At 43.5% G+C, this 26,893-nt stretch overlaps 1 protein-coding gene across 2 annotated transcripts in view; it reads right to left on the minus strand.

Moving 5' to 3' along the window:
• The window catches only part of HNRNPA3 (heterogeneous nuclear ribonucleoprotein A3), a 31,300-nt gene that overhangs the window by 669 nt on the left and 3,738 nt on the right, over positions 1–26,893 (minus strand). The window contains exons 4-13 of one of the 2 annotated variants that reach the window (XR_013217782.1): positions 25,682–25,828; positions 25,382–25,592; positions 25,065–25,154; positions 24,864–24,986; positions 24,700–24,774; positions 23,099–23,263; positions 22,640–22,765; positions 22,463–22,559; positions 6,206–6,268; positions 1,624–1,709 (exon numbers count right to left, since the gene is read on the minus strand). Coding sequence is in view for 1 of the 2 variants with exons in the window: in XM_077272631.1 (XP_077128746.1) it covers positions 22,480–22,559; positions 22,640–22,765; positions 23,099–23,263; positions 24,700–24,774; positions 24,864–24,986; positions 25,065–25,154; positions 25,382–25,592; positions 25,682–25,828 (1,017 nt within the window). In the remaining variant the exon portion in view is untranslated. Of the gene's footprint in view, positions 1–1,623; positions 1,710–6,205; positions 6,269–21,926; positions 22,371–22,462; positions 22,560–22,639; positions 22,766–23,098; positions 23,264–24,699; positions 24,775–24,863; positions 24,987–25,064; positions 25,155–25,381; positions 25,593–25,681; positions 25,829–26,893 lie in introns of those variants that run through there. The other variant, XM_077272631.1, reaches the window with a different exon arrangement.

The following is a 26,893-nucleotide window of genomic DNA, read 5'->3' on the forward strand; positions in this document are numbered from 1 at the left end:
TTAATATATATATTACAATTCTATTATGCAGCACTGTACTTGCAATTGCTCATTTGCCTTTCTACACATCCAATTCCTCTTTTCTCTGCTCTATGTAGAAACATGTGGTCTTTTTCCTGCATTAGTCATCACTAGTGATGAGCGAATATACTCGTTACTCGAGATTTCTCAAGCACGCTCTGGTGTCCTCCGAGTATTCTTTAGTGCTTGGAAATTTAGTTTTTAATGCTGCAGCTGAATGATTTACATCCGTTAGCCAGCTAAGTACATGGGGGGGGGGTTGCCTGGTTGCGAGGGAATCCCCACATGTACTTATGCTGGCTCACAGATGTAAATCATTCAGCTGCAGCATTAAAAACTAAATTTCCAAGCACTAAAAAAATACTCGGAGGACCCCCAAGCATGCTAGGGAAATCTCGAGTAACGAGTATATTCGCTCATCACTAGTCATCACCCTTTTCACCTACTTACCCAGCTGCTTCCTCCTCCCCCTGTCAGGGACTTTTGCAGTGTCTTATGACTCATACAGCAAAAATTGACCTTCTGTTTCAACATAGAGCTTAGAAGGATTCAGCTATTCAGTTATCACGTGAGGTCATAGACCTAATGGAAAACAAAAATTATCTGGGTAGAAAGGAAAAATGAGTAATAAGTACACAGTGCTATATAATATGATGACTGCAATATATTAAGAGGATAAAAAGGTTGATGGTAATGCTAATTTAACTGCAGCAGCCCCCTGTGCACCCATTGCATTTTTACCAATTCCATGCAATCACTTAATCATGCAAGGGAACTGCCATTTCACCTGCAATTGTGGCAAAGGGCTGTTGTGGTAAAAAGCCACAGCATGTGAACACAGCAATCCACTAACTTCTGGTTTTAGACCAGTTATTTTATGAGTACGGTGGCCCTAAAGTAGTACCAGAAGCCCTTCAGATACCAACTACAGGTAAATTCTAGGATTGACTAGAAAGCTGACCCAAAAAACATTGCTTTCTAAAATGAGCATATGGGTGGGGTGAAGAGTCAAAGCTATGCGAAACTAGAGATTAGCCCCTTCTTAAGTCCACCATACATATTAGGCCGGGCACACACACACACACACACACACACACACACACACACACACACACACACACGAGATACGGCCGAGTCTCGCAGGTGAAAACCCGGCACTCCGGAGCGGAGGGTGCAGCCGCACAGCAATACATGGAGCTGCACGCTCCGGAGTGCTGGCGCCAGAGCTGGGTTTTCACCTGCGAGACTCGACCGTATCTCGCGTATGTGTGATCCTGACCTTAGACTGTCAGCTGAACCATCCATCTGCTAGGTTTGGCTGACAGTCTATTGTGTATTTTTTTTTGGGGGGGGGTGGGGGGTGGTTGCTGACCGACTGATGGTGGGGAGAGAGGTCATTCACACGTCTGATTTCATACTGCTGATTGCACTCTTCTTCCAGAGATATGCTGCTGCAGATGTCTCAACCAGTTGTTTTCTCAGAACACAGGCATGCATGCATGGTCGACTTGGTTGAGATGTGCATCAGCCAAACGATCAGCCTGAGCATCATTTGGCAGACAGTCATCTAACGTGTACAGCCAGTTTTAGACTTACACTCACCACAGTAGTCGGCTGAAGAGATCCAGAAGGTCCACTAGAGATCCTTTCCATAGACGTTTCCAGGTATAACAAATCCTTAAAAATTCCTGAAAGAGGAAAATTCTTACTGTAAAGCTGAGCAAATGGGTACTAAGATAAATTGTGCTGAATGTAACCAAATCACAGGTTTCTAACACAAACATTGTATTCATGCACACTGAAGTTATTGTTCTACAGATTCCCACTTATAAAATAGTCATTATAATATTTTAGAAACCAGACTAGTTAAAATCAGCAGCAAACTTGTAGTCATGTTGGCTACCGGTAACTTCTGAACAGGCCACTATAGCCGGCAAACTAAGGCCGCTATTTGGCTGTGAATTGCCATGGCAAACATCAGGACCACACAATCATGATCTCAGGGCGCCAATGGGGATAAAGAGGAAGCCCCCGCACTGTTAACCATTTATATGTAGTCACTATTGACAGCAGCATTAGGGGGTAAACAGATCTGGACAGTGAAAACACTGAATGTGGCTGATGCAGCAAGTTGTCAGCTATGGTGTACAGCCGACAGCTGCTGGATTGTCACCAGTATGAGGATGCTATTATATCTCAGGTCAGTAAAAAGACATTGGTGGTCATTAAGTGGTTAACAGTCATGGGTGGAATCGGCTGTTAACATGTTAATACTGATGCTAATCTCTTGACAGCAGGCATTTAACATGCTCGCACTGTAAGCTAGTCACTAAGCTCGCTCATCAGGGCTCCTGTCACATGATCGCGGGGCACCGATGGGTTTGCATAACTGGGGATCTGCATCTGCGTTCATAGCAGACAAGTATTTCTGTTACACAGAGCAGAAGCCCAGCTATGTGTAGTACAGGCGATCAGAAGCTCACAGCTTCAAGTCTCAAAAAACATTATAAAAGAAAAAAAATCCATATGATCGCTAAAAGGATTAACGACAAAAATTCAAAACAGAATTAGGTCTTGGTTGCAGCAACATTGCAACAGGCGATTAAAATATTATTTATACTATTTTGGGGTAGATACAAAGTCATCTCTGCGTGCAAAAAATAAGCAACTCAGCCCCATTTCTTTCACCACTTAAAGAACCTAGACATGTTTGGCATCTACAAACTTGTATTGACCTGGAGAATCATAATGGCAGGTCAGTTTTAGCATTAAACGGAACCTGTCACCACCAAAATCGAAGGTGAGCTAAGCCCACCAGCATCAGGGGCTTATCTACAGCATTCTGTAATGCTGTAGATAAGCCCCCGATGTATCCTAAAACATGAGAAAAAGGTAAGATTATACTCACCAAGGGCGGGCCGATCCCGATGGGCCTAAAGGTCCTGTGTGCCTCCTAGCTTCATCAGATGACGTCCTCTTCTTGTCTTCACGCTGCGGCTCCGGCACAGGCGTACTTTGTCTGCCCTGTTGAGGGTAGAGGAAAATACTGCAGTGCGCAGGATCTGGGCCTCTGACCTTTCCCAGCACCTGCGCACTGCAGTACTTTGCTCTGCCCTCAACAGGGCAGACAAAGTACGCCTGCGCCGGAGCGTGAAGACAAAAAGAGGATGTCATCGTAAGAAGATGGGAGGCCCCGCACCGGACCGCGACGCCCATCGGACTAGAACCGCAGTGGGACCGCCCCTGGGTGAGTATAATCTAACCTCTTTCTCCTCCTCTTTCAGGATACATCGGGGGCTTATCTAGATAAGCCCCTGATGCCAGTGGGCTTAGCTCACCTTTGATTTTGGGGGTGACAGGTTCCCTTTAAAAAGTGAACATGGTAACGTGTGGAATTGCACTTTTTTCACCACACTTGGAATTTTTTTTTTTCCATTTTCCAGTATACGATATGGTAAAATAGACAGTGTAGTTCAAAATACAAACAGTACAGCAAAATAAAAAAGCTCTCACACAACCATATTGATGGAAAAAGGGGAGCAAAACGAAACGAAAATTGTCCAGGGGTTAAAGTGTTCAGAAACATATCGTGTACTGGATAAACAGGAAAAATTTTCAAGTGAAGAGAAATTGCAAAAAAAAGTGCAATTCCACAATTTTTTTTGGTTTTGCTTTTTTACCATGTTCACTAAATGCGAGAACTGACCTGTCATAATGATTCTCCAGGTCATTACGAGTTCATAGACACCAAATATGTCTAGGTTCTTTTTTTTTTTAATCTAAGTGGTGAAAAAAAAAAATAAATTGCTCCTTTTTCTGATACCCATAGCATCTCCATTTTCCGTGATCTCGAGTTGGGAGTGTACTTAAGGTACTAAGATAATTCTGGCATTATGACTCTTTCCTCGTTACGCCGTTTAGTGATTGGGTTAATTTTTTTTTTTATATTGATAGATCGGGCGATTCTGAATGTGGCGATACCAAGTGTGTGGGTTTTTATTTTAATTTTGAATGGGGTGAAAGGGCGGGTGATTAGAACTTGCTCATAGCAATCCAATGGAGACCTCTGGTTGTCATGCCAACTGATCGGCGACCCGTGGTCATGTGACACGGGCACTGATGGGCAGGATTTATGGCAGGCTTGCCGGAAGCTTGTGTTAAGTGCCACTGTCAGAGCAGGACAGCGGCATTTAAGGCTACTTTCACACTAGCGTCGGGGCGAGGTTACCGACGCTAGCGTTCTCTGCGCCACACAACGGGGGCAGCGGATGCATTTTTCCAGCGCAACCGCTGCCCCATTGTGAGGTGCGATGAAGTGCGGGGAGGTGGGGGCGGAGTTCCGGCCGCGCATGCGCGGTCGGAAAAAGCGGACCGTCGGGAGCAAAAAAAACGTTACATGTAACGTTTTTTTGCTCCCGGCGGACCGCCACAACATGACGGTTGCGACGTGTGTCAATGCGTCGCTAATGTTAGTCAATGGTAAAAAAACGCATCCTGCAAGCACTTTTGCAGGATGCGTTTTTGTGCCAAAACGACGCATTGCGACGTATTGCAGTTAACGCTAGTGTGAAAGTAGCCTAACTAATTAACAGCTGCAGGTGGATCGCGATGTTCAAAACAGCCGACATGTGCCGGAGCTCAAATCAAAGGGAGTCCGACATCAGCGTACTATTATGCACTGTCGAAAAGGGGTTAAAAAGGTTTAAATTGCAATGCTCTTGTAAAAAAACAAGCAATGTTGAGATTTGCCGTCTTAAAACTCTCAGCACAGAGTGGTTTAATTTTGTAGGCTACTGCTCATTGTCTAGGTCACCTCTGCTGTCCGTAAGTGTGGCCGGTCTCATAGGCAAGGAGCCCGGCTCTTACCAGCTCTTTGCTGTAGACTGCAGCTGACCAGATGGATGCAGGGAGCTTCAGAACCCCAGTGTTCCTCCAATGCTTCAGAGTAAAATATGTTTCTGCTTGCAGCGTCAGAACACACTTAGGCCTGTCCCACACGTCCAGATAAGTCCGGTACCGGAAAAATCGGTACCGGAGTTGTCCGTGTGCTCACGTGGCACATCAGTGTGGCACATGTGGCAGCCGTGTGCCGACTGGGTACCACACGGACCGTGCAGGAGACAGCGCTAGAGATAAGCGCTGTCCCCTGCATCTGGTGCTGAAACAGCCATTCATTTCTTCTCTCCAGCAGCGTTCGCTGGAGAGAAGATATGAAAAATTATTTTTTTGTGTGTGTTTCAAATAAAGATCCTTGTCACCAAACCCCCTCCCACCCCCTGTGCGCCCGCCCGCTGGAAATAAAATACTCACCCGGCTCCCTCGCTGCTTCCTCTCAGCGCCGCAGCTTCTTCCTGTATGAGCGGTCACGTGGTACCGCACATTACAGTGATGAATATGCGGCTCCACCCCTATGGGAGGTGGAGCCGCATATTCATCACTAATGAGCGGCACCACGTGACCGCTCATACAGGACAAGCTGCGGCGCTGAGAGGAAGCAGCGAGGGAGCCGGGTGAGTATTTTATTTCCAGCAGGTGGGCGCACAGGGGGTGGGAGGGGGTTTGGTGACAGGGATCTTTATTTGAAAGACAAAAAAATAAAAAAAATAAATGATTTTTCATATCTTCTCTACAGCGAACGCTGCTGGAGAGAAGAAATGAATGGCGGCTTCAGCACCATAAGCTGGGGGGACAGCGCTTACTGTAGCGCCGTCTCCTGCACGGCACACGGACAGCATCCGTGTGCGGTACGTGTTTTACACGGACCAAGTGATACGTGCGCTCCCACGAACACCGACATGTCTACGTGTTTTTCAAACGGACACACGGTCCGTGAAAACACGCTGACATGTGCAGAGACACATTGATTTTAATGTGTCTACGTGAGTCAGTGTCTCCGGTACGTGAGAAAACGGTCACCACACGTACCGGAGCCACTGACGTGTGAAACCGGCCTTATATAGTCAGCAGTGTAGCCATACCACTGCTACAGAACAATCAGGAGCACACCACTTTCCCGGAAAGCAGGAAGCCAAGTGCTCCTGATGATTGAATATGGTGGGTCTAACCCTTTAATCAGATGCTTTACATGTCTGCTGTTGCACAACAGGTTTAACAAAAAAAAACCAAAAAAAAAAAACCACAGAACACCCCCCCCTGCAAGTTTACAAGACGACTAAATACTTACTCATTTATGATGGGGTTGAATCTAGAGAAACCATATTTTCTGTTCCAAGTTATTCCAAATCTCCTGCGAAGCAAATTTAAAGTGATTACAATCTAATAAGACAAGCTGCGATCTATAGGGTAGAGAATGAAAGCACACCTTACCTATTCTTATGGCCCTCGCTTTCAGGTCTCACTGCTAGACCTATTGGCTTTTTGTCACACCTGCCGTACTGTAGCTATCATTCTAGTAGGCTCCAAATGATGTTGAACTCTTCCTAGACTGTCTTCGTTATTTCAGCTGTAACTAGTCTTGGGGAAGCTCCTCACTATCAGCATAGTAAATCCTGCATTCACTTCTTGGAAACTTGCAGCTCTTGTTCCTGCTGTAACTCCTTTAATAATGCTGACTGAGTCCATACCGTAATGGCGATAGAGGTGCTGTGCTAGAAAGGTCTCAAGTAATCCACTGGTCTATAAGGCAGGACAGCTTAACATTTTCTAGTACAGAAAATAATGCTTAACTACAAACAGTGAGCTAATATTGCGGCCTTGTTAAGCCGTGAGCTAGTTAAAGAACAGTCATTAAAAAAAATGTTTTCCAGGGCTTTAATTAATACTGATTATCCTCACGATATAGAAAATTAATGGTCAACTGTTATTACAGGCAGACATCTCAAGTGGAACCAAGTAACTGGCACAGATCTCAAAATTAAAGCACAGGAAAACCTTTGTCAAGTTCGTTTGGCCCCAAATTCTGGACCATTTGACCTAGATTTACTAAAGTGCAATTTGATTAGGTTTGTTGAAAAACAAACTTCAGATGTTGCCCCTACAACTTAATCATGTTTAAAGTCCTCTATGTTTAGCAATGACAGGTTTTGTTTTTTTTTGGGGGGGGGGGGGGTTGTGTATAGAACCCTGCACTTTTGTAAATCGAGGATCTATATTTATATATTGAACTAGCATTTGTGTACCATTCCATACTGTATAAACCACATTATACATTTCCTGTGAAATAGCAAACACTTAAAATTTGTTATTAAAGGTGCTTTTCTTTATCACAATAATTAAATCTTATAGATACAGCCATCAATATCCGCTTGGTGGGGGGACACTTCTCAGCCCCAAACCAACTGTTTGTTGAAGACAACACTTGTGCAAACTCTGTGGCCTGGTCAATGTTTACCCTGCACACAGGGGGTACATCTACCATGACCAGCTGCTATCAAATAGCCAAGATGCAGATAATGGCCAAATTTAAACACTGAGGAGTCCCCAGTGCTTGGAGGAATGTGTGGCCCCTTCAAGACAGAAGATAAGCAGGGGTGCAGACCTTGGACCGCGCATTGATCTAAAACGGATGACCAATACAAGAACATGCTGTGAATGTGATCCTATATAACCTTTTATACAATTTCATAGGTTTTCATTGTGCTAAAGTTCTTTAGACCTGTCACAACAGATGGATGTAAAAATACAACCTTTGAAACTTGGATGCCTAGCTACACAGATATTCCATTCTGATATATGTTAAAATCCACTATAAACTCCAGAAAGCGTTAGTTCTAATAGTGCAAACCCTTTAAGGGTATGTGCACACGTCCGGATTTCTTGCAGAAATTTCCTGAAGAAAACCGGAAATTTTCTGCAAGAAATACGCATTTTTTTTTTTTTGCGTTTTTTTAGCATTCTGCAAGTGTAATTAGCTTGCAGAATGCTAAAGTTTTCCAAGCGATCTGTAGCATCGCTTGGAAAACTGATTGACAGGTTGGTCACACTTGTCAAACAGTGTTTGACAAGTGTGACCAACTTTTTACTATAGATGCAGCATCTATAGTAAAAGATAGAATGTTTAAAAATAAAAAAAAATGCTTATACTCACCCAGACATCTCATCAGCGGCGTCCGTTCCTCTTCCTATAGCTGGTGTGTGCGCAGGACCTTCCATGACGTCGGTCATGTGAGCGGTCACGTGAGTGGTCACATGACCGCTCACGACCAATCACAAGACAGTGACGTCATCGGCAGTTCCTTCACCGCACACCAGCTACAGAAACCGAAGCGGCAGCATGCAGCTGAGGCGGGAAGACATTGAGGGTGAGTATAGGACTATTTTTTATTTTAATTCTTTTTTTTTTTACCAATTATATGGTGCCCAGTCCGTGGAGGAGAGTCTCCTCTCCTCCACCCTGGGTACCAACCGCATATAATCTGCTTACTTCCCGCATGGTGTGCACAGCCCCGTGCGGGAAGTAAGCAGATCAATGGACTCCTACGTGTGCGGAATCCCCGCAATTCCGCATTTTTAACCCCTTCATGACCCAGCCTATTTTGGCCTTAATGACCTTGCCGTTTTTTGAAATTCTGACCAGTGTCCCTTTATGAGGTAATAACTCAGGAACGCTTCAACGGATCCTAGCGATTCTGAGATTGTTTTTTCGTGACATATTGGGCTTCATGTTAGTGGTAAATTTAGGTCGATAATTTCTGAGTTTATTTGTGAAAAAAACGGAAATTTGGCAAAAAATTTGAAAATTTCGCAATTTTCACATTTTGAATTTTTATTCTGTTAAACCAGAGAGTTATGTGACACAAAATAGTTAATAAATAACGTTTCCCACATGTCTACTTTACATCAGCACAATTTTGGAAACAATTTTTTTTTTTGCTAGGAAGTTATAAGGGTTAAAATTTGACCAGCGATTTCTCATTTTTACAACAAAATTTACAAAACCATTTTTTTTAGGGACCACCTCACATTTGAAGTCATTTTGAGGGTTCTATATGGCTGAAAATACCCAAAAGTGACACCATTCTAAAAACTGCACCCCTCAAGGTGCTCAAAACCACATTCAAGAAGTTTATTAACCCTTCAGGTGTTTCACAGCAGCAGAAGCAACATGGAAGTAAAAAATGAACATTTAACTTTTTAGTCACAAAAATGATCTTTTAGCAACAATTTTTTTATTTTCCCAGCGGTAAAAGGAGAAACTGGACCACGAACGTTGTTGTCCAATTTGTCCTGAGTACGCTGATACCTCATATGTGGGGGTAAACCACTGTTTGGGCGCACGGCAGGGCTTGGAAGGGAAGGAGCGCCATTTGACTTTTTGAATGAAAAATTGGCTCCAATCTTTAGCGGACACCATGTCATGTTTGGAGAGCCCCCGTGTGCCTAAACATTGGAGCTCCCCCACAAGTGACCCCATTTTGGAAACTAGACCCCCCAAGGAACTTATCTAGAAGCATAGTGAGCACTTTAAACCCCCAGGTGCTTCACAAATTGATCCGTAAAAATGAAAAAGTACTTTTTTTTCACAAAAAAATTATTTTAGCCTCAATTTTTTCATTTTCACATGGGCAACAGGATAAAATGGATCCTAAATTTTGTTGGGCAATTTCTCCTGAGTACACAAATACCTCACATGTGGGGGTAAACCACTGTTTGGGCACATGGTAAGGCTCGGAAGGGAAGGAGCGCCATTTGACTTTTTGAATGAAAAATTATCTCCATCGTTAGCGGACACCATGTCGCGTTTGGAAAGCCCCTGTGTGCCTAAACATTGGAGCTCCTCCACAAGTGACCCCATTTTGGAAACTAGACCCCCCAAGGAACTCATCTAGAGGCATAGTGAGCACTTTAAACCCCCAGGTGCTTCACAAATTGATCCGCAAAAATGAAAAAGTACTTTTTTTTCACACAAAATTTCTTTTAGCCTCAATTCTTTCATTTTCACATGGGCAACAGGATAAAATGGATCCTAAAATTTGTTGGGCAATTTCTCCTGAGTATGCCGATACCTCATATGTGGGGGTAAACCACTGTTTGGGTGCATGGCAAGGCTCGGAAGGGGAGGCGTGCCATTTGACTTTTTGAATGGAAAATTAGCTCCAATCGTTAGCGGACACCATGTCGCGTTTGGAGAGCCCCTGTGTGCCTAAACATTGGAGCTCCCCTACAAGTGACCCCATTTTGGAAACTAGACCCCCCAAGGAACTTATCTAGATGCATAGTGAGCACTTAGAACCCCCAGGTGCTTCACAGAAGTTTATAACGCAGAGCCGTGAAAATAAAAAAATAATTTTTCTTTCCTCAAAAATGATTTTTAGCCCAGAATTTTTTATTTTCCCAAGGGTAATAGGAGAAATTGGACCCCAAATTTTGTTGTCCAGTTTGTCCTGAGTACGGTGATACCCCATATGTGGGGGTAAACCACTGTTTGGGCGCACGGCAGGGCTCGGAAGGGAAGGCACGCCATTTGGCTTTTTGAATGGAAAATTAGCTCCAATCATTAGCGGACACCATGTCGCGTTTGGAGAGCCCCTGTGTGCCTAAACATTGGAGCTCCCGCACAAGTGACCCCATTTTGGAAACTAGACCTCCCAAGGAACTAATCTAGATGTGTGGTGAGCACTTTGAACCCCCAAGTGCTTCACAGAAGTTTATAACGCAGAGCCGTGAAAATAAAAAATGTGTTTCCTTTCCTCAAAAATATTTTTTAGCCCAGAATTTTTTTATTTTTGCAAGAGTAACAGGAGAAATTGGACCCCAAAAGTTGTTGACCAGTTTCTCCTGAGTACGCTGATACCCCATATGTGGGGGTAAACCACTGTTTTGGCACACGTCGGGGTTCGGAAGGGAAGTAGTGACGTTTTGAAATGCAGACTTTGATGGAATGCTCTGCGGGCATCAGGTTGCGTTTGCAGAGCCCCTGATGTGCCTAAACAGTAGGAACTCCCCACAAGTGACTCCATTTTGGAAACTAGACCCCCAAGGGAACTTATCTAGATGTGTGGTGAGCACGTTCAACCCCCAAGTGCTTCACAGAAGTTTACAACGCAGAGCCGTGAAAATAAAAAATCATTTTTCTTTCCTCAAAAAAGATGTTTTAGCAAGCAATTTTTTATTTTCACAAGGGTAACAGGAGAATTTGGACCCCAATATTTGTTGCCCAGTTTGTTGTGAGTATGCTGATACCCCATATGTGGGGGTAAACCACTGTTTGGGCGCACGTCAGGGCTCGGAAGGGAAGTAGTGACATTTGAAATGCAGACTTTGATGGAATGGTCTGCGGGCGTCACATTGCATTTGCAGAGCCCCTGATGTGCCTAAACAGTAGAAACACCCCACAAGTGACCCCATTTTGGAAACTAGACCCCCGAAGGAACTTATCTAGATGTGTGGTGAGCACGTTCAACCCCCAAGTGCTTCACAGAAGTTTACAACGCAGAGCCGTGAAAATAAAAAATCATTTTTCTTTCCTCAAAAAAGATGTTTTAGCAAGCAATTTTTTATTTTCACAAGGGTAACAGGAGAATTTGGACCCCAATATTTGTTGCCCAGTTTGTTGTGAGTATGCTGATACCCCATATGTGGGGGTAAACCACTGTTTGGGCGCACGTCAGGGCTCGGAAGGGAAGTAGTGACATTTGAAATGCAGACTTTGATGGAATGGTCTGCGGGCGTCACATTGCATTTGCAGAGCCCCTGATGTGCCTAAACAGTAGAAACACCCCACAAGTGACCCCATTTTGGAAACTAGACCCCCGAAGGAACTTATCTAGATGTGTGGTGAGCACTTTCAACCCCCAAGTGCTTCACAGAAGTTTATAACGCAGAGCCGTGAAAATAAAAAATAATTGTTCTTTCCTCAAAAATTATGTTTTAGCAAGTAATTTTTTATTTTTGCAAGGGTAACAGGAGAAATTGGACCCCAACAGTTGTTGCCCAGTTTGTCCTGAGTACGCTGGTACCCCAAATGTGGGGGTAAACCACTGTTTGGGCGCACGTCGGGGCTTGGAAGGGAGGGAGCACCATTTGACTTTTTGAATGCAAGATTGGCTGGAATCAATGGTGGCGCCATGTTGCGTTTGGAGACCCCTGATGTGCCTAAACAGTGGAAACCCCTCAATTCTAACTTCAACACTAACCCCAACACACCCCTAATCCTAATCCCAACTGTAGCCATAACCCTAATCACAAACCTAACCCCAACACACCCCTAACCACAACCCTAACCGCAACACACCCGTAACCCTAATTCCAACCCTAATCCTAACCCTAATCCCAACCGTAGCCCTAATCCCAACCCTAACCACAACTGTAACCCCAACACACCCCTAACCCTATCCGTAACCCTAACCACAAGCCTAATCTTAACCCTATTTCAAACCCTAGCCCTAATTCCAACCCTAACTCTAATTCCAACCCTAACCCTAAGGCTATGTGCCCACGTTGCGAATTCGTGTGAGATTTTTCCGCACGATTTTTGAAAAATCTGCAGGTAAAAGGCACTGCGTTTTACCTGCGGATTTACAGCAGATTTCCAGTGTTTTTTTGTGCGGATTTCACCTGCGGATTCCTATTGAGGAACAGGTGTAAAACGCTGCGGAATCCGCACAAAGAATTGACATGCTGCGGAAAATACAACGCAGCGTTTCTGCACGGAATTTTCCGCACCATGGGCACAGCGGATTTGGTTTTCCTTAGGTGTACATGGTACTGTAAACCTGATGGAAAACTGCTTCGAATTCGCAGCGGCCAATCCGCTGCGGATCCGCGGCCAATCCGCTGCGGATCCGCGGCCAATCCGCTGCGGATCCGCGGCGGATCCGCTGCCGATCTGCTGCGGATCCGCTGCCGATCCGCGGCCCATCCGCGGCGGATCCGCTGCCAATCCGCTGCGGATCCGCGGCCGATCCGCTGCCGATCCGCTGCCGATCCGCTGCGGATCCGCGGCCGATCCGCTGCCAATCCGCTGCCAATCCGCTGCGGATCCGCTGCCGATCCGCGGCCCATCCGCTGCGGATCCGCTGCCAATCCGCTGCGGATCCGCTGCCAATCCGCTGCGGATCCGCGGCCGATCCGCTGCGGATCCGCGTCCGATCCGCTGCGGATCCGCTGCGGATCCGCGGCCGATCCGCTGCGGATCCACGGCCGATCCGCTCTGTGTGCACATGCCATAACCCTACCCCTAATTACCCTACCCGTAACCCTAACCCTACCCCTAACCCTACCCCTAGTTCTAACCCTAGTTCTAATCCTAACCCTAGAGGAAAAAAAAAAAAAAAAAAAAATTCTTTATTTTATTATTGTCCCTATGGGGGTGATAAAGGGGGGGGGGGGTTATTTATTATTTTTTTATTTTGATCGCTGTGATAGAACCTACCACAGCGATCAAAATGTACCTGTAAGGAATCTGCCGACTGGCAGATTCGGCGGGCGCACTGAGCATGCGCCCGCCATTTTCCAACATGGCGGCGCCCAGCGAGGAGACGGACGGACACCGGGAGGATCGGTAAGTATGAAGGGGTGGTGGGGGGGTGGATCGGAGCACGGGGGGGGGGAACGGAGCACAGGGGGGGTGGGTCTGGGCAAGGAGGGAGCGGACAGGAGGACGGGGGAGCCGGCAGGCGGACGGAGGGGACCGGACCCCATAACAGAGGACGGGGGAGGCGATCGGTGGGCGTGGGGGGGGGTACTTCAGTATTTCCAGCCATGGCCGATGATATTGCAGCATCGGCCATGGCTGGATTGTAATATTTCACCATTTTTTTAGGTGAAATATTACAAATCGCTCTGATTGGCAGTTTCACTTTCAACAGCCAATCAGAGCGATCGTAGCCACGGGGGGGTGAAGCCACCCCCCCTGGGCTGAAGTACCACTCCCCCTCTCCCTGCAGATCGGGTAAAATAGGAGTTAACCCCTTCACCCGATCTGCAGGGACGCGATCATTCCATGACGCCACATAGGCGTCATGGGTCGGATTGGCACGGGTTTTCATGACGCCTACGTGGCGTCATGGGTCGGGAAGGGGTTAATGAACATGTTGCTTTTTTTTTTCCGCGATGCGATTTTTTCGCGGGAAAAAAAAAATCGCAACATTTGCACAAAAAATGCGGAATACACTGTAAATAATAGGAGGCATATGTTAGCGTTTTTTTCGCGTTTTTATAGCGAAAAAAACGCTAAAAATCCTGAACGTGTGCACATGGCCTAAGGGTGCACCGAGTATTTCACAATATCCATAAATATCCCCATATGCCTATTGACCCACTGGGACCCTCAGCGATCCCTCTTCAGTGCCCTCAAATGTGACAAATTATAAAAAGTTACCAATTTTCATTCTTTGAAGGATTATCTCTTTAATCCAGATGGTCATACCACAGAAAAACAATAAATAAATAACATTTGCCCTCAAGTCTGCTTTACACCAGACCTATGTGTAGAATGCCATTTTATTTTGTTAGCCTTTTAGGATGTTTAAAAACGTAAATGGCAATTTTTCATTTTTTCAAGGAAACTTTTTTTTTTTAGTGATCTACCCAGGTTAGAAGTGACTTTGGGGATCCTATATAATGGAAAACCCACAAAAGTGATACCATTTTAAAAACAGCACCGCCTGACATATTGAAAACTGCTGTCAGGTAGCCAATTTACCCTTCAGTTGATTTTCAGGAATGCAAAGTGGCATGACAGGAGGAAAAAAAAAAAAAAAAAAAAAAGTGTTTTACTACCTAAATGTTGCTAACTTCTCAACAGGTCACTATATATAAATATAGCTGGTACTCTAAAGCCACTATTTGGTTGTGAATTGTCATGGCAAGCATCAGGACCACATGACCAGTATCTCAGGGTGCCGATGGGGATGAAGAGGAATCCCCCACCCTGTTAACCATTTATAGGATTTAGTCACTATTGACAGCAGCATCTAATGGGTTAAACAGATATGGATGCAGCAGCTAGCTGCTGGATTTTTCACCTGTACGGGGATGTTATTCGCTTAAATCTCAGGTCAGTAAAAAGACGTATTGGAGATAAGGGGTTAAAATTGTCTGGTGGCAACTTCATAGGTGGTCTGATTGCTAGGACCCGCACAGATCAACAAAATAGGGGGCCTTGAAATGAAGCTCAATCTGCGCTCATTTAATTTCCTATAGAGCTGCTGAGCACCAAGCTCAACTTTTTCCACCATGCCCATAAGGACTAAATGGAGTACTGAGCCCCAGCAGTCGGATCCTTAGGGTATGTTTCCACTGTCAGGATAGCCGGCGGTATCGCCGCAGCGGCGAAGCCGCTTGGCGCTAAGCCCCGCCCCCTTTCTGGGACGCGATCATGCCGGATGTGTTAACTCTTCACATCCGGGATGATCGCTCTCTCCCATAGCGCCCTGTGAAATGCCTTGCGGGGACGCTGCGTCCCGCAAGGTGTACGGACATGCTGCGATCTGAAAAGACGCGCAGCATGTCCGGAGTCGCAGGGCCGCCGCGTGCGGGTTTCCACGCATAGTGGAGATGGGGTTTCATAAAATCCCCTCCACTATGCTGGAACATCTGGACGCTGCTTGTTTGACGCTGCAGCTCTACGCAGCGTCAAACAAGCAGCGTTTCCTGACCGTGGAAACATACCCTTACGGATCACCAATCTTTTGGATAAGTGATAACTTTTACCTAGACAATGCCTTTAATGAATTAACCCCTTCACAACCCCAGCTTTTTTCGGTTTTGCGTTTTTCGCTCCCATTTTTCCATCAATATGGCCATGTGAGGGCTTATTTTTTGCGGGCCGAGTTGTACTTTTGAGCGACACCATTGGTTTTACCACATCATGTACTAGAAAACGGGAAAAGTGTTCCAAGTGCGGTGAAATTGCAAAAAAAAAAAAAAACGGCTTTTTTGCTAGGTTCACTAAATGCTAAACCTGTCCTGCCATTATGATCCTCCAAGTCATTAAGAGCTCCTAGACACCAAACATGTCTAGGTTCTTTTTTATGTAAGTGGTGAAAAAATTTCCAAACTTTGCTTTAGGCTGGGTTCACATTACGTTTACAGCAGCCTGTTCAACACATACGGTAACGGGCTGCTGTAAACGTAAGTGCCGGTATGGCAGCACGCTAGCGCAGATAGAGCTAACAGATGCTCTGTCTGCGCTAGCAGTGACGGACCCGGAAACGCTGCAGCCCGCGTCTCAGGGTCCGTCACTCAATGACGGCACATCCCTAGCGCACACCCATTGTGGGCATGCGCTAGTGTTGCGTCCGACATTGGAGTCAATGGCGGCGTTAGACGTTACACCGCTGTGTAACGTAGTCCGTCTAACGGACGCCCATCACGTAGTGTGAACCCAGCCTCAAAAAAAAAATAATTTGCACAATTTTCCGTTACCCGTAGCATCTCCATTTTTTGTGATCTTGGGTTGGGTGAGGGCTTATTTTTTGCGTGCCGAGCTGACCGTTTTAATGACCATTTTGGTGCAAATAAGTTCTTTTGATTGCCCATTATTGCATTTTAATGCAATGTAGTGATGACAAAAAAAAAAAAAAAAAAAAAGAACGGTAATTCTGGCCTTTTGAATATTTTTATTATTATATTCAATGGCCTCAATGGAGGCTAGAAACATCCACTGCTCGATCATCTCTGCTACATAGAGGTGATGCTCAGATCACCTCTATGCAGCAAAATTACAGGCTTGCTATGACCACAGGGTGGCGCTCACAGCAATCCACAACCATAGAGGTTGAGGAGACCCCTGGTTGTGATGGCAACGCACAGATGACCCCCCCACCACGTGACTGGGTCAGTGGTGCGCGTACTTCCGGCTGGCAGCGCTTGTTAAATGCCGCTGCCAGAGTTTGACAGCGGCATTTAACTAGTTAAGAGCGATCGAGATTCCACCCACCGCTATTGCGGGCACATGTCAGATGTACAAAACAGCCGACATGTCCCGGCATTGATGCGGGCTCACATCAAAGGAAGAGATGCGACCTCTGCAGTACTAGTACGGCGGAGGTCGGGAAGAGGTTAATGCTCAACCTATGCTCCTATCATCACTTTCTAGAGCCCAGTCTTTGAGATTGTTTGGGGTCTCAGATGTCAGACGATCCTATCAATATGGGATAACTTAAATTGAATGGAAAAAGGTTTGTACCCTCGCTCAGTTTGTAGGATTGGAAGGAATGCCAGTCTGTTTTTTTTTTTTTTTTATTAACTTCTCCTCTGGCTTGGGCCATACAGTTTATACCAAAAATTGTATAAAAGCCAAGTCTTACTGTAGATTAAGCATAAATTGTATAGGAAAATGCAGCTAAACACTTTCTTACCCTTGTGTTTTGATCTTATTTTTGTCATAAATGTAGGTTCTCACAGAACTGTAAAACAGTCATCCAAAATTAGCAAATTGCTTAAGATCTGGTACAGATACTAATCAGATTCTTCTAAGTCACCAACTGTGCCACTTCTGGCTTAATTACTCCGACCTTTTCGGTGACAGATAAAATACAAATAAGAACTTTGTCTGTGTATGGGGGCCATAAGTCTATCAGCTGAACCCAATGATAAACGGTTGTCAAAATTAAACGAAGATCTAATTAGATGAAACTAAGCTGTCAGCCATTGTGTCAGAAAGGCTGGGTTCACACTTCATTAAGGGCATCCATTAGACGGACTACGTTACACCGCAGCATAACAGTCCGTTAACGCCGCCATTAATTCCTATGTCGGACGGATCGCTAGCGCACGTCCACAATGGGCGTGCGCTAGCGACGTGCCTCCATTGAGTGATGGACCCTGGGACACGGGCTGCAGCGTTTCCGGGTCCATCACTACTAGCGCAGATAGAGCTAGCAGATGCTTCATCTGAGCTAGCGCGATGACAAACCGGCACTTGCGTTAACAGCAGCCCGTTAACTCAATGTGAACCCGGCCTAAGCGACTTTCTCAGAACAGGTTTGGAGATTCAGCCAAGATGGCTTTTTGGCAAGAGTCATTCGACAGCCATCTAATGTGTGTAGCTGGCTATAGCCTTAGACCACAGAGATAAGGAGTGATTTTCTGGGCAGGCAATATCATAAAGGGAAGAGGAAGCTGAAATCGCTTATAGGGAATGGTGGATCCTGCATTATCTACTGTATAACAATGTGTTACCTGTCATTGCAAACCAGGCAGACTGTTGAAGCCTTGTGTACAAAATAGGAACAGTCTAGTATAAAGGCTTTAAAAAGCCATTGTGAGAATCAAGACGCAAGAAAAAACAAAAAAAAAAAACAAAAAAAAAAACACAACCTTATTTAACAGTGAACTATTCAGATTATACATTCCCTTTATGTAAAAATTGTGTCACTTCATCTCACATTAGGTTTGATAACCCGTAACAAACTCCTCCAGGCAATATAAGAGAATGGCGGAAAGTGCTTCAATTTAGAAAAAAAAAAAGAAAAAAGGCATAGTGTTTTTAGCTCACGTTCCAGTGTAATCTATCACTGAAACACCATGTTATCGGTTTACCAGGTTGGCAGCATGCATGGAAAAATAAAATATTTAAATGAGAAAGTGCAAAAAGTTTCTACTTCATGGATCAAGTTACTCAAAATTTAGGTAATCACAAGGTGTCCTCGTGAAAGGAAATTGGAGAACCTCAAATCAAAGTGTCCATATCAAGATCATAGAAGTCGCAGATTGAAAGTAGCATCCAAAGTGGTCTGTGTAAAGAGGACCTTTCAGAAAATCTTTCATACTTAACTGTTACACAATTTAATAGTCAGCACAGTGGATTTATTTTTCTCATTTCCCCTCTTTATTGCAAAATATTAGTAATGTGTACCTAAGGAGTTAAAAAAATGAGTAAAATCTAAGTGGGTGTTCTCTGGTGTCTGTAGTGTCCATTATGTTGGCCAAACAGGCAGCAACACTCAAAAGCATGAACATGTCTCCACCATGACCAAGGTCTCGGGGGTGGGGGGTGGGGGGGGGGGGAAACCTGCAGATTTTATTTGGATCACATTAAACTTATTGCATCAGCTCTCCTCCTTTCATGGCACTGTCACCACTGCTGTTACTACCCCTCCAACACACTGCTCAACGTGTAGTCACTCTGTAGGAAGGGAAGGCTGTCGTCATCTCTCACAGATTTAGCCTAGAACAGGCAGTCTGACCTCACTGCAGTTGCTTGAGAACACCATAAAATGTGATTACTGACAATAAGGAAAGCTGATAGAAGGGTTTGTAATGTGACACCAAACTCTGCTACACCCGCACATTGAATCAAGCAGGAGGTTGAACCAGGAGATCAGACCTATCATTACATCTCACACTGACAAATCTGCTGTAAGCTGTGGTGGGGAGGGGATTTTCTTTACTTTGTTGCTGCCCTGCTTATCATTGGTCAGCATCACACAGGGATCAGAAGTACATTCCTTCAATGAAAACAATTTTGATAACTCATTAGGTGCCAAATACTTTGCCATTAACGGCAATGGAGGCACACAAAAAAAAAGATAAAAAAAAAAAAAACCTACATAACCCACTCTGCAGCCACTATTACATCCTGTGTACAGCTCAAAGGGGAAAGTTTGGCGAGGCCCTTAACAATTGATTGCCAATGTAAAAACACTGTCACATGATCCCCAGTACTGTAATGGCGCTTTAATTGTAAGCCCTGTCATACTCATCTTTCAGAGTCTTCAGATTTTTGGCACCGCTCCGGTTCCACGGCACCATCTTGTGAACACAGCTTCTGTGTACTGAAAGGTGACCTCTGCGCAGCTCCATGAAACACTGGAGCAACCCAGCAGGTCAATTATTGCCGGAGACCGACAGGCAGCGGAAAACACCGGAAGGAGAGTTTCAGACAGGGGACGTGCATTAAAAGCACCACTCCAGGGTGTGGGGTGGGAGAGAAATACACTAGAGTGGTGCTTTAAAAAAAAAAAAAAAATAGAAAATATATATATCTCTATCTCTCCGGAGTACATGCCTGCACACGGCAATCTTGCCTTACACAGGTGTGTACGATGGAGGACAGAATGAACTTCAATCCAATATTGCAGCCAGCAGGTAAGGAAAGGATGAATCAAACACCCGAAAACCCCGCCCATATGACCCAAAACTGGTCCCGCCAAATTCAGGTGACAGGTTCCCTTTAATGTAGTATTCAGGAATTTTACGGAAAGGTTTTCAATTGTCAATACGTATTTAGGATTGCTAAATCCAATAGATGGCACTAAATACCCTGCTCACTTCCTCAGAATAGGCTTTAAAAGAGTTTATACTCTAGCAGTCAGTACCTGAAGGAAACATTTGCCTTCTCGACTTTAGATAAGATTCCAAAATGCTCCAATAAGGCATTTAGAAATGGCTGGCCGTCGTTTGATCATTCTGTGCTGACAGAATACCATTAAATCCATTTATATAAACAGCAAACCTCCAGAAAATAAACCCAAGACATGCCAGGAATAGTCATACCTGAGCCTAGTGACTGGGAAACTAAACAAGAGTTGTATTTCAAATCACTTTCTGCCATCTAACCAGGTTGATGTTGGCTCCTTTGAAAACTCATCTATAAGCTTTCCACAATATGCAGATTTAATGCTTCCACTTTGGAGTCTTGAAAGCAGTACCACCAAAAATAAGAGCAAACGAGCCAGCAGTAAGCTTGCACTCAATACAAATAAAACAGTAGCAATGCTTACTAAGGCCCTAAGAATTGTGCAAAAATGTTGTGCCATTTCAAAGTTTAAGGTAAACATTTTGCTGAATTATTTAGCTTCTAAATTTAAAAATGTGTATCATATAGAAAAGTTATAGAATATAACAAACCTTTACCAGGATAGCACAATTTAACCTAAAGATCAGTCAAACTTCACAATATAAACTGCCATTCATTGTTAAAAACAGAGGCCTGATGAGGCTGGCACAACTGCTTTGAAAATCAAATATGGTAAAATAAGCATTCCAGCTATCAGATTGGGAATGAGAGTGAAAAGGAAGAAAAAAAAAACAAAACAAAAAAAACAAAACACAAAACACTTATATAACCATATTTACTTTTTTTAAGCAGGCACACCAGCCTCATCAGGTTTAAGCTGATTAAAGAAAAACAAAAAACATAAAAGTCTAGTGGCAGATCTTCACTGCAGTCGTAGTTTAATGAATTTACTTTCTCCAGGGGCTAATCTGGTGCCCTCATTGAATTAATGTCCACTATTGCAATATAGCAAGAACAAAAAAAACACAACACAAAAACCAAAGAACAGCTACTTATTAGTCACATTCATCAACAGCCATTATTTGTGGTGGCACATACCCTTAAAAAAGACAATTTGGCAGCAAGAGCTGGCCTGTCATGGAAGAATGAATGCTATGCTAAATAATTGAGGCAAGCTTACAGATACAAGCCGGTTTTTATTAGAAAACATACATGGGAGAAGTTTTGAGCTTGTATGAAAGTTTGACATACAATGGAGCTTATTTATACAAATAAAGTACCTGTCCATCACTATAGAGTTTTATATAGCCTTGGCAAGTAAAGTTGAAAGAAAAAAAAAAAAAAAAAGTTTAACGAACAAAAGTTGGCAAAAAAGGCCAATACTGAGCCCAGTTCACATTATAGGTTTGTCAGCAAGTCTACTGTACTGTCACATTGGATACTGTCAAAATAACTACTGCTGGTAACCATGCATAAAGTTACCTACAGGGAAAAAAAAAAAAAAAAAAGTACGAGACTACAAGTCAGTGCCACTAGGACAAGTGGTATTTGTTATGTTAAAAGCAAAGAAAAGGTTCGCCACTTATTTTATAATCCAATCTCAAAGGAGAAAAAGTAAACTTGTTTTATTGAAAGAAAATACCCAAACTAACCATTTTAACACTTCGAATACCACTGCCTGTAGATGGATTTTAGTGTTAGGCTTGCACCATTGAAAATTTTCAGGTACACAGCTCTGATTTAATAATCTGACATTAACTCGTGAATAAAAAAGACCCATGTTTATTTAGGTCGAGCAATACTTTTTGCCCTGTTAGGCGAGGAATCACTGAACTACATAATTTTTAAGGTTAAAATCTTCTCAATTCTTTATTCCTGCTATAACTAGCACAATTTACAGGGCAGTATACCTGATGTAATGGGGTAACGGGAGACAAACTACAACAGATAAAAAGACCTCAGGAATGTACATCTAATCAACACTACATTGCATTAATCATCAGCTGCACTGCTTACAAACTGAGGCTATTACAGTCCTGAACAAGAAATGCCTCCTGTATAAGCTGCGGTAACTTTTCTGACTATGGATCATCGGCTGCTCCTGTAGTAGGTTTTATAGTTCCTCTAATGCACATGGACGACTGTCTCAAAGTAACCTGCAGCTTTCCTGACAACTCCTCGCTCTCTTGCTAAGAACTGTAGCCTGTTGAATGATATAGGACAAGAAGATTATTATTCAAGTGCTTCTTCAGCCAGTGAGATTCATCATCACAAGACAAAACCATTTTAAGTTACCTTTTCCTGTTGTAGACTCAAAACCTCCGGTTTCCGTAGCTTCCACCGCCACTTCCTCCTCCTCCACCACCACCACCACCACCAGATCCATAGCCACCTATAGGGATAAAAATTTACTTATGTGCAAGGAAAAGACCCTACAAACAGCTCACAGGGAAAGAGCTTATGACTACTCACCACCATAGGGGCCACTGCTACTTCCAGAGCTTCTTCCACTGAAGCTGCCACCTCCTCCTCCCCCCTTCATGGGACCATAGCTCGACTGTTGTTGGCCTCCATAGTTGCCAAAGTCATTGTAGTTGCCTAGAATAGACAGTTTTAAGACATTAACAATTTAATGTAAACTGCGTTACAAGTTTGCTTCTTTTATAAACTCTTGCAGTTGTGTTAAAGGACATTATCTGGGACGTTCCAAAAAAATTTAAAAAAAAATTGCATCCAAGTACTAACAAGCAGGTAAGTTGCAATTCCCAGTTTGTTCTTGTTTAGAAAAAAAACAAACAAAAAAAAGAAAACGACAAAAAAATAATGTCCCGGATACCTCCCTTTAAAGCAACAAGTAGTAAATTTGTACAACGAATATAAAAAGTTGTGGAAATACGCACACGCTTCTCATTAATTTTGAATGCTACTTACCACCTCCACCACCACCAAAGTTTCCGCCTTCATTGTAGCCATCATATCCACCACCACTTCCTCCACCATATCCACCACCTTGGTTTCCATAACCTGGGCTTCCACCATAACTTCTGTTGCCATAGCCAGGGCCGCCGCCACCACCACCACCATAATTGCCACCACCTGGTTTAACAAAGCAGAAGACATAACAGTTGTGTTATTCAATAGTACAATCTGGAATGGCTTCAGCAGCATCATGGCTGGCATTGTGTACACCAGTCTTTAGTGACCTGGCATAAATTGCATCAAATTCATTACAAGGTATGTGTGTACAGGCACTTAGCCACCCAAACTAAGCAGCTTTTTTCCGCCTAAATCTTTATTTACATGAATTTTAGTGGCAAGTTACACATGCATCATTTTAATAAAACAATGAACTGTATTTATAAACATGGCTTTGCATAACATTTCACAGTTGATATACTGCTATAAACGTAGGGGAATATAGAAAGGAAAAGACAAACCAGTAAAGGGTACACTATCTGGCCGTGAATGTGTGATGTGACCAAGTAGTGTCAGTTTTCTCGTGATGACATCCTTCTTGCAAACCAAGGAGGACAGCATCGTAAGATGGGAGTCACCAGAACAAGAGTGACACCCCTTGAACAGGACCACCCCCCGAAGGAGAGTATAATTAAAGTTATTTAATGTACAGATACAGCATTATAGTATACTGTATGTCAGCCCTGAAAGGTGGTGGCAGTTTCTCAGCCAAACCTAGTGACAGGTTTGCTTTAAAAGAATCAAACCCAAGACTACAGGACAGAAAACAGAACAGCCCTTCGTCAGGAATGTGTGGAAGTGGAATGAAAGCAGGAGGACACAGATATGGTCAATAAGTAAATACGGTAACAGTCGAAGTTGCAGGAGTAGCTTTAAAATGGTTTCTGCCCCATATTTTGTGTTAAACTTCATGACAAATTCAAGACCAAAAGAAAATCTGGAGATGCCATAGTGTGTGAGCATAAAAACAGGGGAGGTTCTGTGCTGCTGTCTTTTTTCTTTGCTGTGCATTATGGACAAGAGGAGTTACAGAAAACTGATGTAAAACCTGGTCACTAATCCTTTACAAGCAGATCCCCAGATGTATTATGTAGTTGAGAAGGGCAGGCTACATCTTATTACAAGGCTGATAAATACTCTGACTCTTACCATTGGGATGCAATTGTGAACTGATACACCATGCATGCAATTCTCTAGAGAATTTATAAAGACAGGTAAATGCGATTCTCCCAATTTATTCAGTGAGATCATGAAATGGTGATGGATGTCAAGCCGTGATCTGATCACAAGGCACTATTTACCATTCTGTACAAGGTCAGACAGTATCATCCCACACAATTAGTGCTTCCTAAAGAATTTCACCAGAATGGCTTAAATAAAACATGCAGCTCTGTAATACTGAACTAAAAAAAAAAAAAAAAAAAAAAAAAATCTGGCCTAAAGGAGGGGGCAAGAACTTCTATGACGAATTTAATTGTTCAGAAGACAATCTGAAAAAAACCTGAGCCTCCAAATGATGTATTTAACTGTGTGCATCAGTGTAAGGTCAAACATACCATCACCACCAAATCCATTGTATCCATCTCCTCCACCACCACCATAACCACCTCTGCCACCACCACCATAGCCGCCTGCAAAGATAAAATAGGAAAAAATAAAAAATATCCATAGAAGTCAGATCTGTTTATTTTTATAAAAATAATCAGAAGGTCCAACTTGCCTCTGTTCCCAAAGCCACTGCCGCCACCACCACCACCTCCGCTGCCTCCTCTTCCAAAGTTTCCTCCACCACTTCCATAATTTCCACCTCTGCCCATGAAATTGCTTCCTCCTCCACCACGGCCTAATATGAAAACAGAATGGTATTTAACTACTTCTCCCACACAGTCCTTTCCACAAAGCAAGTAAATAAAATACAAACCTCTCTGGGAACTGGCTGATAGCATCTCCTGCTTTGAAAGAGCTTTTTTCACTTCGCAGTTGTGGTCATTGATAGTGTGGTATTTCTGGACTAAAACACAAAAAGTATCAGTACCTTACCTTAGGTTACCTACTGTTAGAAAATAAAATAGTTCCCTATGAAATTGGCAGAAAACTGCCACTGTATACAGGGCTCCAGGAGAAAGCACTAAAGTCATCCACAGACCTTTTAAAATGTTTTGCAGAGCGCAAAAGGCACATTGAAAATATGCGGTAGCTAATGAAACCATGAGTGAAAAATACATCTAATCCACTTACCGACAATTTTATCAACTGTGTCGTGGTCATCAAATGTGACAAAAGCAAAACCACGTTTCTTTCCATTCTGACGATCTTCCATAACTTCAATTGATTCGATCTTGCCGTAGGTCTCAAAATAGTCTCGTAAATGGTATTCTTCAGTATCTTCTTTTATTCCGCCCACAAATATTTTCTTTACTGTGAGATGTGCTCCAGGTCTAACAGAGTCCTAGAAGGAGAATTGGTGGGGAGAGAAGTTGTTGCAAATCAGGAAGAAAAAAAATATAGATAGAAAAATAAACCATACATAAACCATACCTCTCTGGAAACTGCTCTTTTGGGTTCAACAACACGGCCATCAACCTTGTGTGGTCTGGCAGACATTGCAGCATCGACTTCTTCCACACATGAGTATGTGACAAAACCAAAGCCTCTGGAACGCTTTGTCTGTGGGTCTCTCATAACCTGAATATTAAATATAAATTAGCTGCTGCAGACTTCAATAAAGAAGGTGGTATACAAATCCCACCAAAAACATTGAAAGGTAAGAAAATTTAAGTATATATCCGGTTTAAACATATACAATGATTGTTAACTTCATTACATACAATTTCCTAAAGCCTTAGCCAAACAAAGCATGGCAACTACAGTAGCCTCTGGATGAATGAGAGACTCAATAGACTGCCATTTAATAGACTGATGTTCAGTATAGGACATGTCGCATTTTTGCTGTGGTTTTTTTCTGCAGGTCAAAACTGCTCTTAGTATAGAAGTGTGTATATGTATATATATATATATATATATATATATATATATATATAAAAAAAAGCAACATTCTGCAGTATTGCAATTCAGTCAAAAAAATATATAAAAATGAGCATGAGATTTCTGAAATCTCAGCTTTAGCTGGTACTGTAAAACGCAGGTTTTAATTTGCATTAAAAAAATGCAACATGTGAACATAGCCCGGGGACTATGACTAGTGTTGAGCATTCCGATACTGCAAGTATCGGGTATCGGCCGATACTTGCTGTATCGGAATTCCGATACCGAGATCCGATACTTTTGTGGTATCGGGTATCGAAACAACATTAATGTAATAATGTGTAAAAGAGAATTAAAATAAAAAATATTGCTATATTCACCTCTCCGACGCAGCCCGGACCTCAGCGAGGGAACCGGCAGCGTTGTTTGTTTAAAATTCGCGCGTTTACTTGGTTACGTGAAGTCCCGGCTTGTGATTGGTCGCGGCGGCCATGTTGCCGGGACACGGACCAATCACAGCAAGCCGTGACGTAATTTCAGGTCCTTGCAGGATTTTAAAATTACGTTCCGGCGTTGTGATTGGGCGCGTCATGGTCACATGGGCGACGTAACCAATCACAAGCTGGGACGTCACGGGAGGCTGGACACGCGCACATTTTAAAATGCGCGCGTCCAGCCTCCCGGCTTGTGATGTGATTGGTTGCATCGCGGTCAACCAAAGCCGGGACGTCACGGGAGGCTGGACAAGCGCGCATTTTAAAATAC

The sequence above is a fragment of the Ranitomeya variabilis genome, chromosome 7 (genome assembly GCF_051348905.1).
Source record: "Ranitomeya variabilis isolate aRanVar5 chromosome 7, aRanVar5.hap1, whole genome shotgun sequence".
Lineage (NCBI taxonomy): Eukaryota > Metazoa > Chordata > Amphibia > Anura > Dendrobatidae > Ranitomeya > Ranitomeya variabilis.